Source organism: Eutrigla gurnardus, assembly GCF_963514095.1.
Source record: "Eutrigla gurnardus genome assembly, chromosome: 7".
In the NCBI taxonomy this organism is placed as follows: Eukaryota; Metazoa; Chordata; class Actinopteri; order Perciformes; family Triglidae; genus Eutrigla; species Eutrigla gurnardus.
This window is the reverse complement of record NC_139921.1, coordinates 17,833,314-17,846,878: the sequence shown is the minus strand read 5'-3', so window position 1 is coordinate 17,846,878 and position 13,565 is coordinate 17,833,314. Positions and strand designations below refer to the sequence as shown.

Sequence of the window (13,565 nt, the reverse complement as noted above, 5' to 3'; positions counted from 1 at the left end):
ACATATGTTGGAGTCATCAGAGATGTGAAGACGGTCATTCTTGGTATGATCAACACAAATAAATATACTTGGTCTCATTAAATCACTGGGGTTATTGTTTCCTCAAATAGGGAAATATAGGGGAATCGTCTTATTTTTTTCCATTTAAAATAAAAAAAATAGAACAGTTATCATAAATTGAAAGCGTTTGGTTTTATTATTTATATTGAATTATTTTTTCTCTCCATTATTCGTGTTTAATTTAATTGTAGCGTGTTCATTTATCAATAAACCAAAGAAGAATAACCAGTTTAGCACACACTGCCTGTCACATTGTTCTTTCTCAATTCACACACACACACACACACACACACACACACACACACACACACACACACACACACACACACACACACACACACACACACACACACACACGCACAGATCGCTTGTTGATGAAAGAGTAAGCTCACAGGACCTTTATTCATGTCTTTTCAGCGGTGAGGTCACACCATCTTTGGAGCCAGTAAAGGATCCACAATAACCGTGTGTTGAGATCAATGGAGGGGAGCAAGTGTGGAGCTCTCAGTAGCCGAGAGTAATTTCCAGTATGGCTAACTCTTGATTATTACTACCATGTGCTTGGAAAAAGTCTCGTCTCTCGTTGTGATGCCGGCCATGTGTAACCATTAGCATCTATGTCGTTGTTCAAAAAAAGTTAGAAATCTATTAAAATCACAGCAGAGAGTCTGGTGCGAGGGGGGCTCACAAATTGCATACAATACAACAGATCACAGTTTCGAAGGCTAGCACAGATAAAAAAAACACATATGTACCATTTATATAAGACACACACTGATTGTCTCTTAGAAACTACATATTGATTCCTTATAAACACTTTTTTTTTCTTAAATAAAGTAGTGCATCCATGTCCACACACCGGTCCTCGTGTCCCTCCGCCAGCACGTCGGCAAAGTTTGTGCGAGGAGCTTCGAGGAGGTCTGTCCGGCCCGAGCGCGTCACCAGGACAGTTCACTTGGAGTTTAGTTCTGGGAGAAACGTTAGTTCCGTGGCTGTGGTGTACTTTTCTATCAGTCCGCTCCGTGTTGCCCTCAACAGGTGTTTTTTTTTCTTCCTTTTTTTTTACGCATAGAGGCACACGATGACAGACATGGATGAGGGGCTACAACCTGTGAATGGACGGGGGGGGGGGGAATATCTTTGCCGGTGCTAAAATAAATTAAACCTCTCCTCTAGGAGGACCAACATGCCAAACACCCCGAGGCCCCTGAGAACCCTGCCTCGCCGAGCCCGGCTGACGTTTGAACCAGTCCGATGTGTTTTTATTGAGGGGTGGCAGCGCCGTGTCTGATGTGATCGTCACTGTTTGTGCACTTTATTTTTTTCTTCAAATGACAGCTGATTGCTCTGTTCACAGGACCTGGAATTTCCACGAGGATGTTTGATCCTTATAATCCAAGCAATCGGCATTGAAGTTCAGCTTCCACGACGCCGCTTGGTCCTTATAATCCAAGCAGTCTGCCGTGGAGTTGAAGCCCAGGCCGGACGTCCCGTAGCCTTGGGTGGAGAGGGACGCCGGGGACTGGTTCAGATGGCTTGTGACCGCGTTTGTGCCCATCGGACTGAGGGTTGAGCCGGGGCCTGACAACTGGTGATGCATGGGGGTGAGGTAAGAGCCGCAGTCCATGCCGCCGAAGTAGGACGTCGAGCCGGCGTAGCTCTGGCTGTAGCCCGTGGCCTGGGTGTAGGTCATGGGGTAAGACCTCTGCATGCAGGAGGAGGAGGTAGACAGGGGGTCTGCGAGCGGAGAGATGGACGCCGGGCTCCAGATGGACACGGGCGCGGTGCTGGTGGAGACGGCGGGGGCTGTGGTGGTGCTGGTGGGGGGAGTGAACTGTCCGCTGGCCCCGCTCTCCGAGCTCACTTCTCTGGTTGGGGAACTTTTCTTTTTGGCAGGTCGCACCTTGTTCTGGCCCCCGTTCTGCTGCTGCTGCTGCTGCTGGCGACACTTTGCCCGTCGGTTCTTAAACCAGACCTGCAAGTCACATATTTGTACATGTTAATATCCAGATGCCGTCATCCCAGATATAATAATTCTAGAATATGGAGCACACAGTTGGGTCACACATCACATTTCCCCGCGGCTAATACGATGCAGGTTTTTAATTATATGTGGGGAAAAAAGAGGGATTCACTAATTAGTTTTGAGTCCAAATCAAGATGTTTCTAATTTCCCCTTTAAATAAAAAATCAAAATACATTTTGGTACCAGTGGACTGAACGGTCTCATTTATTTGATCAAATTGTGGAATCGGGAATACCGTTAAGTGGAATTATCACACCCCGCTGGCAAAAGTTTTCCACTTGATTTAAGGAAGTCAAAATGCTAAGCTTTAGACACACTGGCAGTCACGGGTTAAGACGAGTGTTTATTGCACTGCAGATATTATTTTCAACGTTTCATTCCAGCTTCGTTTTTCATATTCATCCGAAATTTAGATGTAGCCTGCATAAATATTTCCCCACATTATTACATCTATACAATAGTTTAAATATTGAAAGCCAGCCCCAAAGTGCCACTTTTGGTTTCGTCACAAATAACAGCAAATTTAGTTATATTTTCCACGCCTAAAATATTTTTAAATGTCGATACATTTCAGCTGATGTTCTGGTTAGCTCACCTGTACTCGAGACTCAGGTAGATTGATTTTCAGCGCCACCTCTTCGCGCATGAATATGTCCGGGTACCGAGTTTTGGCGAACAACGCCTCCAAAATGTCGAGCTGTGCGCGCGTAAAAGTCGTCCTCTCTCGCCTCTGCTTCCGCGGCGTTGCTGCAATTATAAGAGGAATGTGAACCTGATGAAACATGATACTTCATCATTTATATATATAAAAAATGTATATAAAAGAAATTAAAAAGATCCCAAATCATCAAAAGCAGATCTCTATCTAAAAAAAAAAGAATCACAGAATATATTTTTGCTGTTTGCGTAATTACGCACGCAAACTGACAGATTTAGACTCTGGGGCAAATTGAAGCATTCGACGTATTTTGGGCTAATGTGCCAAAAATGTGATGCAGTTTGAGCAGAAATCAAAGCAACATGTCGGTAATTCATTGGAAAGGCGCGTCTAAAAATAAAATCACACCTCTGTTCCCTTTGCGTTCAGAGCGATTGCAAGACCTTTGGTAAAGTAGCGCTTGTAATCGAATATTTGATCCCTTTAGCAATTAATAGTAGTGCTCGTCTGTGTTATATCTCCCAAATTTCCGAAGGCATTGTTAGACACTGTAGCATCTCCAGAACATTACGTTTATGGCCCCAAGTCATCACTGTTCTTTCATTCCTATTCATTTCTTCTTCAAAAAAGTTGAAACCCACCTGGATAGCCCACTGATGGATGCAAAAGGTCCATTCCGGAAGTAGTTAAGCTGAGGCCATTGACTGTGTAAGGTGGTTGCTTTAAATACGACATCATGCTAATGTTTGTCTGAGGGCTGAAGTTGGAAAAAATTTTGAAAAATGGATGGAGCTCCCGATATGTACTTGGTGTCCTCTGTTCGCCGGATGGTCCCTGTTACGCTGGGTACCTGTTTCCCAAAAAAAACGAGAAGAGAAGAAGACACCGATGAAGATGCAGCTTGTGGAGAGATATTAAATAGGCCCTCTTTTCAAAAACGCACAGAGCTCCTGAGAAAGCCCCGACCACATCTCCAGCTGTCCTCATCTCTACAATCCCTCACCGCCCTCCCCACACACAAAGCAATACAGCCGCTCTGTAATTGCAACAAGTCTTGAAAGTTCAATTAAACACAGTGGCTCCATATGAAATACAATAATAATACATGACATTTTAAATCTCTGGGCTTTTACTAAAACACTAAACTATTTTACTTGATTCGGTAAAGTTTTGTTTGGAAATGTAAACTGACAATCAGCGGGATTTGAAAGAAAATTAAAAAATAGTGGAATAAAACACAGTCAAGATTATAATCATACATTTAAGATGACCGACCTTTTAAATCATATTCACTGTCTTTAAAAAAACATAGAATAATGGCGTCTAGATGCCTTTAAAAAAATGAAGAAAAAAACATGATTGGTGTGATTTTTTTCAAGGCAGTTTAGAGTTTTTAAAATTAAAAAAGACGAGGTGGTTTGTTGCAGAGACGCTTTGATTGAGTCAACAGGAGACAGACGCGCTTCTTTCTCGGACAGCAGTTGTTTAATCAGAAATAAATGTGCTCTGCGATGTTGATTGGTAAACGTGTGAGTGCTGTCACTTCAACTTCAGTGACCCTCACGCGCTCTCCCCACTGCGCGTCTTGATTAGCTGCATCCAACGGTTTTAACCCCCTCATCCCAATCTGTCGCACTTAAAACGCACCCGTCGACCAGTTGCGCGCACCCGCTCAATAATAATCATCCTGTCCAAGAATTAATTATGATACAATTTTTTTTCTTCTTCCTCTTGATGAATTAACGAGATAATCCGATTGGCATCTAACTGGAGCTGCAGTTTGGTATCAATACAGCCCAGAGTGCTCCTCAAAAATGATGCTGCAAATCAGCAACGACAGTTATTATTATTATTTCATCAGCAATAAAAAATCTACAGATGAGACATTTAATTCGTATAAATGTTTAATGATTCGAGCCAATTTAGATTCATTAAATGTATCAGCAGATCCTCGAAGACGCGGGTGAAATATTTAAATGTGACGTGTTGGTTTATTGTCTCTGGAGACAGAGGAAAGGCCTCGAAACAGTTTTTTCCCCGATCCCAGGCCTGTTAATGTTCCCTCTTTGCAGCGCATCTTCCAGCCTCGCTCCCTCCACAATTAACTCGTTTGCTGCGTCATGTAGTCTGTAAATTCAAGCGTGCAGTATGACACGAATTAGGATTTGAAGTGAACGTGGACTCTGCGTCCTCGCCTAGCAGCGCCGGCTGATGCCAGCGAGCCTGTGAGCTCCACGAACCACTATTATATAAAGATATAATGCATCATAAACGTTTAGCTTCCAACCTGCCTTTGTTTCCGTTAGCAGAGACGATCCTGATGGAACTTCATCACCTCTATAATTATCGAAGGCTCTGTGTGCGTTTGCGCCATTTACGTCGATTTGTGTTGATCTAGGGGGTTTTGTTGAGCACACACACTCACTTCTCTCTGTCTTCTCAAATAATTAAAAAAAAGCTGAGTTTTAAAAGCCTTCATTGCATTTCTTTTCAGTGTCTTGGTGGGTTTGGGTGGGTTTTGTTTGAGCACCAGTACCGCAGATGAAACGATGCATCCCCTCTTTTAAAGAAACCTGGTTTTGTAAGCCTTTTGAAATTATAACAGGTGTGTTATTATTCAGCTTTTTTTTAAATAATAAAAAAAAACAACAACAAACTTTTTCCACTAACCCAATTCCTAATTTCGATACGCTACTAATTATATTAGCCCAATAATTATAATAATCATAACATATGACAATTTGAACGAGAATCATATTAATAATAATGTCAATAATAACAGTAAAACTTACCTCGGTATCGACAACTGTAAAGTTCTTTGTCTGCTTGGTTTCCTCCAGGAGAAATAATGGAACTCAGCGCAGATAAACGGTGTCCTGACGCAGGAAAACACACAAAACCAACCAGAAGCAGCAGCAGTCGATTTGTTTAGTGGCGGAACAAGAGCGCGGATAAAAGTTGAAAGTTGGGCGCCTGCATCGGCTCTAGAAACGGTGCGACAGCGGCGGAGGGATGGAGGAGGCTGCATGTACGCCTTTAGGATTTGTTGGTGTGTTGTGAGTGAAGTGGTTGGAGTTGGATTTTGTACAAACTGCCAGCCAATAGGAGCCGCAGGACTGAGCTGAGGTCTGTCTCTGTCTCTCACACCGGTGGGGAGGATGAGGGTTTTTTTTCCCTTTTTTTTTTTTTTTTTTTCCTGGGAAACAAATGTCTCCAGCTACTTTTTTGACGCACAGTCCTCAGCCAATGAGCGAGAGGGCGACTGACAACGTCCCCATCCCACCGCAGAGAGTACATTGATAATAAATCAACGGTGTGCCGGTGGATGTGGAGAAGTGGAGTTTAAACCGAGGAAAAGTCACTTCTGTCAGCTTTTTATTACATTTTCTAGCTGTTGTCCAGCGGATGCACTGACCAGAGGGAAGTTACATGAAGGCGCGAATAAAGAGTTTTATTAAAAAAACATATCGTAGTGGTCTAAACACACTCATATTTTGAAAAATATTTCCATTGCATCTCCATTTAGTGCGTTTAAACGTCATCCAATCATGTTATTTCTAAGTTTCATGTTTATTCACATTTTAAAAGTTCCAGATAATCGAGGAATATTAAAGATAACATGCATTTTCGGACTTTATGAGGCACTTAAACAAATCAAATGTAAGCTGTTTATGTCCGTATGTTGTATAAAAGCGTATAAAAATAATAAGGTGCTAAAATAAAGCGACATAGAGGGGGAAACATCGCCTTGCACTGAGGCAGTGCTCGGAGGCTGCACCGACGTCTCACATTCCAGCGCGTCGCAAAAAAAGGGGGATTTAGGGCGACTTATTTTTCTTAAAACTGTCCTCCCATCCCCACAGCCAGCCAGTCTGCTCCCATCAGCCTGTTACGGCCCTGCGCCGGATTTCTCCCACGATGTTTCCAAGGGAGTTCCCACCAAGAGACGCCGAGGAGCGGCGTGCAGCACCGGGGCTGCAGCGTGCGTGGACCCGCAGACGAGGAGGGCTGAAGGCGGGTGGAGGGAGGGGAGGGGAGCAACGCGGTTCTACTGATGGAGACATTTTCACTTATTTCACCTGACACGCGTTCTGCAAGAGGGAGACGTGAAGGAAGATCCATATGAAGGTAGGCCTGTTTTGGTTGATTTATAGACACTGTTTTGCTGAATGTTGTAACATTGTTATAGCATGTAATAAGCTGCTGCTATAATAATAATAATTAAAAAAGATAAGATGTCTTTAAAAAAAAAAAAAACAGTGTGTGATGTGTGTTATGATAGTGTGTGAGTGCAGGATTTGTCTGTTAATATTCACCGGCGGACCTACAAGCTGCAAGGGGCAAATAAGCTTCCTCTATGTCACTTGGATTTTGAACCTGCGTGCCCATCTCAAAATAATATGCCGAAGGTTTTCGTCACGGCTTGGTAAATGTATCATCTTAAGAGGCTTTGCGGAACACCTACACACACACACACACACACACACACACACACGCGCGCGCACACACAAACACTGCGCGCTCGCACGGACACACCCGCTCACTTCAAACAGATTTGAATATTGATTTAGATTTATAAACACAGGCAGACCGTGGGTTTTTTTTTTTAGGAATCGTCATTTTGCCTCTCTGTGGCTCGCTGCAAGGCCAGAGTCAAAGGTGCGGTGCAGCTGCTGGGAGAACTGGGTTCCTCCCAGAGCTGCAGCATGCCGGGGCTCACACACAAGTGCTCCAACATTTATCAATATTACATATTCAGTGACATCTCTTTTGACAGATTTCGATCAGGGGAAGCGGCTGAATGGATCATAACCCCGGATTTCTTTTAACGACCAAACTGCAGAGGGGAAGTTTTGCTGCGAGGCTGTCTGAAGGTGAGCAACACATTCAGGTATCCCTGTTTGCTTATTTATTTTTATTTATCTTTTTCCTGACGGATAATACGCAGGCTATTTTGTCTTCTAATGGGAAAAACAAATGGGAATAAAACATCATAAACTCACCTGTTTATGTTTATTTAAAATCCATGTCATATCATAGAGGCTTCAAACCAGTTTGGGTTGTGTTTTTTTTTTAATGATGTTGTTTGCTTTGCATCACAATCAGCCTTCTCACGTTTTTTACTGAAACACACTGCAGATTTGTGTTGTAATGTTTAAATTAATAAAGGCTTAACATGATAAATATTCTACTTTCACTGCTTAACACATTTGAAACCACATCTTAAACCACAACAAAGTCATAATCATATTGCAGCTAAAAAATGTAAAAAAGACAAAAAAAAAAAAATGTCCTCATATTTTTGCAGCTGCTCAGAGTGCCATAACGCGAGAGTTATCTGCTGGATCTCACCGTTTAAATAGCTAAATAATTTATTAAAGTGTAAAGCCAGGGCCTCCGCGGGGACTTTGTATCTTAAAAGGACGTTAAAGAGAGAAGGAGTTAAACGCCTCTGGCGAGCAGCGCTCCCACTGACTCCCGGCTAATTGACGACGACGGCTTTTATCTCCGCCTCTGCTACACTCAACCTGAGGGGGAGATTTCACCAGGCCGCCTTCAACCTGTGATTTCTACCAGTTAATGCGTAGCCTATGCATCTGTATTAATGCATTGCACAGGCACGGATGTTTGACCCTCGTTTGATAGCCTTTGAAAAGAAAAAAAAAATCTTATTTCAAGATATAATTACCGAGCAGACAGGCCCCTTCTCCCCCGCTCTGCGTCTTATCCGGGCATAACAAGAAAGAATCAACACATTATAGGGAAGATAAATGTATGTTTAAAAAATAAATAAGAACCCAAACAGAACCACAACACCACGGGAATTTAAATGTTGGCTCTTTTGCAAAAATATAAATCACAGACAATGATTTCTGTGATGTTATGTGAATTTAAAGCATACATTTATGTTGTTTATTTTTTATTTTTACCACATATATAAACACATTCTAACTATCTAGGCAGCTTTCCTCTCTGCCTTTTTCCCCTCCTTGTTTGATATTCGCATGGCTGAATGTGAGGAATGTGTTGGTGGAATTAATTCTGAGCTTAAAAAAATGAGCCAGAAAAAAAGGGGAATAAAATCCGAGAAAGACCATTCATATAGAAATGATGATAATCTGGAATGTCAAGACAAAAGCTTTTGCTTCTGCATTTGGGATTTAAATTGACCTGAATCAATAGTGCCTTTTGACTGTAAACCAATAGGTTCCTTTAGAGTGGCTTTTATTCCCATTTCCACCCCCTCCCCAAGTTTTTAGTAAGTTACAATTAATATATCAATGATATTAATTATAGGGGATACAGCTTCTTTCAAATTATTAACTTTTTAACTTAATCATGATTCACATGAGCACATATCCCAGGCATTATTTTGACTGAAAATTTGACATATGTAATAATACATTTTTTTTTAAAAAATGTATAGGGCCAGTGAATGTATCCTTTTTTAAACCCTGTCTATAGAGAGTAATTATTTGGGATTGATACGCAGTCTGTGTGTGTGTGTGTGTGTGTGTGTGTTTGATTGTGTGTGTGGGTGACAGAGAGAGAGAGAGAGAGAGAAGCTGAAGTAGGATAATCACAAGGTGTATTTTAATTAGCCTGGCAGGTTTGATAGATATGTTGCTGCCGCTGCTGCTTCTTTGCAAAAAAAAAAAAAAAAGGTGCAGTGTCTAGTCAGAAAGGTGTCTAAACACAGGGCTTTCCCCACACGGCTCCCTTATCACAGAGGAGCTAAACCTTTGTGTAATGTAACATGTAACTGACCCTAAAGGTCAACAAAACACATTCAGTCTCCTCCCCAGGGATTAAAGGGGGAGAGACCATTCAGTGTCAGTTTGGGGAGAGTTTACTGACACAGAGGCTCACAGACACCAGATTCCCAGATTCACCTCCTGGCATCTGGGATTTTATTTCTATACAATTATTCACAATGTTAGTTTGGACTCAAAGTTCTGTCTGATATGATTATAGAAAATGTTGTTGAATGAGTCTGTATTGTAGTTTTCTTTTAGTGCCGTGCATCTGTAACGTTAAGGTGAAATTATTGGGTTTATTTTCTGCACACATTTTCTCCATCAATTCAAATGTGGTGCCTGGATAATGCCTGTGTGTGTGTGTGTGTGTGCGCGCACGTGCATGTGTGTGTGAGTGTTTGCCAAGTGTGGTCTTTCCATTAATATGACATGCCTTTTAATTAGTGCCATAATTGTTTGTGTTGTGTTTGTGCAGGAGTTCGCCAACAAACAAACGGATGCAATTAAACACACTCGCCTTCAGATCATCAATGAGGAGGCAAAGTCAAGACTGGTGGAAAAAACCAACAAGGACGAATGGAAGACGGGCGAAGACTCCGCTGCCTCAAGGTTAAACTCCAACTGCGTTAAGAGTCGGACTTCTGGTGTCTTCTTCTACAAACACGCATAACTAACTGTTTTTATATCCTAATTCTACAACCTGATATAGCTCTTCATTGATGTAATAATTTGCTTATGTATCTGACATGTTTCTCCTCTGCCTCCACATTGTCTTGGAAGTAATTAAAAAACATTTTGCAAATAAAGCCTATCATTGTCAAGCCAGCCCGCTGCTCTTCCTCCTCCCTCTCTCTACCTCAGCCATCAGTAGGCTTCCTCCTCTGTGTGCGGAGGTGTCTGCATGGCGTGGTAAAACCTGCCCTGCAGACCGGACCTCTCAAGTCTTCAAAGGAGTAGGAACTCAATGTGGGGGATTTGTTCAGGCGTATTTGGTAACCTAGGATTTGAATTGGATTCTGGGAGGCATTCATAACACATTTGGAAATGTTACATTGTGTGATTTTGTGTGTAATCCCCATAATAAATTTTCAAAATGGTCACAGCGCTCGCACAACTGTGACTATTCATGATTTATCTAATGGTTTTCTTGTCTTGCCTCTCGGGGATGAGGGGTGTGTTGCCGGCAGGGAACAGGACGATCTCGGCAATTCGCCGGGAGAGCCAATGAGGAGGCCATTCCTATGTTTTAACCTTTTTCTCAACACCTTTTTTCTTTTTTTTTTTTTAAATATTTGACCTGAATATGTGATAGGGTCAGCCACTGTGCCTTCAGAGGGATTCTCTCAGACCCCCCAACAGCACTGGAGCATTACAACCTCTTGTGGATTATACCTCCCTGGTAGGAGGGTTAGTGTACACAGACACACGCACACACACTGAAGGTAGCGTTTATTAAACTCTGTATATTTGATCAAAGCCACAGTCATAGATTAATAAGCGGTTCTCTTTCCTCCATCGTGCCTTGCAAAGTGCTTCATACTTTGCATTAATACAGTTAAGTAGAAAACTGCGGCTGTGTCGTTTTATACTTGTTGGAAAGTATTAAATAATATGCAAGTCTAATGAGTCCACTTTTAAAGGCCCACTCCAGACATGTTTTATGACATATAAGATATTCAGCTTTGAATAATTATTTGTGTCCGATATGGTTTTTACACAAAAAAAAAAAGTTAAATAACCCTTGTTAAGAATTCTTAAAATGACATCTGCTCCTTCTCCTTCATTGAAGAATCCAGAATCTATGACTATTCAAATGTATGGACAAAAGATGTCTCCTACTTTTGTGTTGAAAACTCATTGACATCCTGGCTCGTTGTGATGTCACACAATTTTGAAATCATATTTGAGGACAGAGAAACATTTCTCCTTTCGCAAAGAAGTAACGCAAGCAAAGCATATTTTCAAGTGAAGTGGGGGGGCTTTACATATCATGTCCATTTGCCGTATACTTGAGTCGTGTATGATTGTAACTGTTGAGCAGGTGTTTTATTGAAATGACAAAGGATATGTCACAATGGTGTTTTTAGGAGGAGTGAATAATGTCCTCTAGGGATTAACTTTCTTCATGAACATGGTCCATCACATGGTTTGGTGACTCCACTGCTCGGATTTCTTGCCTAGTACAAGTAACTCTCCCGCCGTAGTTTGATAAGAGCGAGAGCAGCGATGTGTGTGTGTGTGTGGGTGTGTGTGTGTGTGTGTGTGTGTAAATCAGTTTGTGCCCTGTCCAAACCCCACTTTCCTTTGAATGACACTTTGGCGATGCCCCCAGCTCCCTACTTCGACTTCTCAAGCATACCCCCTGTTAGTGCCAACTCTGCCAATTCCTCTCATGTCTTTAATATCTCTCTTTGGGCCCTTGGGTTTTGCCACTGAAGGCTCCCCTGTGACAGTTGGACATTGCCCTCACATTTAGGAGACAGCGGCGGGTGTTTGTAGCGTTCCCAGCCCCAGGCCTGTGGGGAATCTGTGATGGCTCGCCTGTCAGCCGGCCCCTCCCCTGTAATTAGGAGAGTAAACAGAGCGCCTGGCTCGGGCTCGGGGAGAAGTAGGAGGGGAGTGGAGGAGGGGACCGTCCGGCTCCTGTCCTACTGCTGCTTGAGCTTTCCAGGACTCTGGAGTGACACCCCCGTCACATCTCTGTGAATGTGGAGGAGACTTCTGTTTGTACCTCCGTTGAGCATCAGTGACCCCCTGAGGGGGCGTTTCATTGAACTGAACCTTTTGTAGAGAAAGTCATTGATCACTCAAGATGATCGGAAAACTATCCAGATCAGAACATTTACAACGAAGAGCACGTTGAAAGCCGTTTGGTGCGAGGTATTTCATGCACATGCGTATATTTCCCATGTAGCACCCCGGCAGATAAAAAGCACCACTAAGCCTCCGTCCCTCCTCTCTTCACCTCTCTCCTGGTTGCTGGGGGGACTGGTCAGCAGCTGGAGGAATGTGTTGTGGGCTGGAGTCGTAGCCGTAGCTCGGGACCGGCTCGGGGGGAGCGCCATCCCACCCAGCCCCGGCCCCAGCCACTCCACTCTGCCCAGGCAGGGAGGCTGGCTGCGGGAATGCCGAGACCAGGAGGGGAGGAATTTCACTGGAGGACCTGCCAGAGAAATGCCATGCGGGGAGCGATGAAGAGAGAAACCTTGATAGAGAGAGAGAGAGAGAGAGAGGGGAGAAAAGGAGATCTCAGCCAATTGAAACAGCCTGTCAGTGTCATTTCGGTTTTGTAGGATGCTTACTGATGATGGGCCAGTTGCTGAATGAGCCGGTTGCCACGCAGACACAGTGGCACCTCGTCTAACTCCGATCTCTTCGCAGATGGCTCGGGGTTCAGTGGGCGTAGCTGAGGTAGTAGAGTCGGCGCGGTTTTTTAAAAACATATTGTTGTTTTACAGTTTCGGTGTAAATCATCCATCTGTATTAACCGCCATCTGTCTCTCCAAGACCATGAGCATGATCACATGCACTAGTTTTTGTGTAAGTACATTTTAAATCAGATGGTGTGCATCAGTGTGTGCATGTGGCGGACAGGGAGAGTACAAAGGGAGGGGGGCGAGAAGGCCCCGTGTACTTGCCAAAGTCTTTACGGCGCCCAGAGAGCCATGCTGCAGCATCATGGTCCACAGCATGGAAAGACATGGGCCAGATGGGTGCAGTGTAGCAGCACAACCTCCCCCCTTCTCCTCCCCAAATGTGAGGCAGCAGTGGTGGGAATGGCACAGTGTGAGAGGGAGCCCGGGTTCATGGCTGAAACAGAAAAGCTGTTGGAGGGGTATTTGGGGGCTGGGGGAGAGCGGGGGCTGAAAGCTGTTTGAGGGGGGCCTTTTTGGAGAAGTTGTTGGGGCAGGCATCCTGCAACGGAGAGGGAAAGCCAGTCCCCCTGTCACATCCCTTTGAAATCCAAATGCAGGGGCACGAGCCCAGGGAGGAGTGGCAGCGTGGCCCAGCGCCTGGGCAGACAGGCAGTCACCGCACTGGGCCAAAGTCCAGCTCGCGTCGC

General features: G+C 43.7%; 1 protein-coding gene across 2 annotated transcripts; it reads right to left on the bottom strand.

Moving 5' to 3' along the window:
* Window positions 1-296: 296 nt before the first annotated feature.
* Window positions 297-6,356, bottom strand: otx2b (orthodenticle homeobox 2b). Of its 2 annotated transcripts, XR_014597410.1 has the most exons (5): window positions 5,537-6,356; window positions 3,386-3,594; window positions 2,682-2,833; window positions 368-2,035; window positions 297-321 (listed from the first exon to the last, which is right to left on the bottom strand). XR_014597410.1 is itself a non-coding variant. In XM_084013236.1 (4 exons), the coding sequence occupies exons 2-4, from the start codon at window positions 3,480-3,482 to the stop codon at window positions 1,412-1,414; spliced, it is 873 nt and encodes a 290-aa protein (XP_083869362.1). In that variant the 5' UTR covers window positions 3,483-3,594; window positions 5,537-6,356; the 3' UTR covers window positions 312-1,411. The 2 variants fall into 2 exon arrangements, 1 of the variants encoding a protein (XP_083869362.1); XM_084013236.1 differs by having other exon boundaries at window positions 312-2,035.
* Between the last annotated feature and the right edge of the window lie 7,209 nt (window positions 6,357-13,565).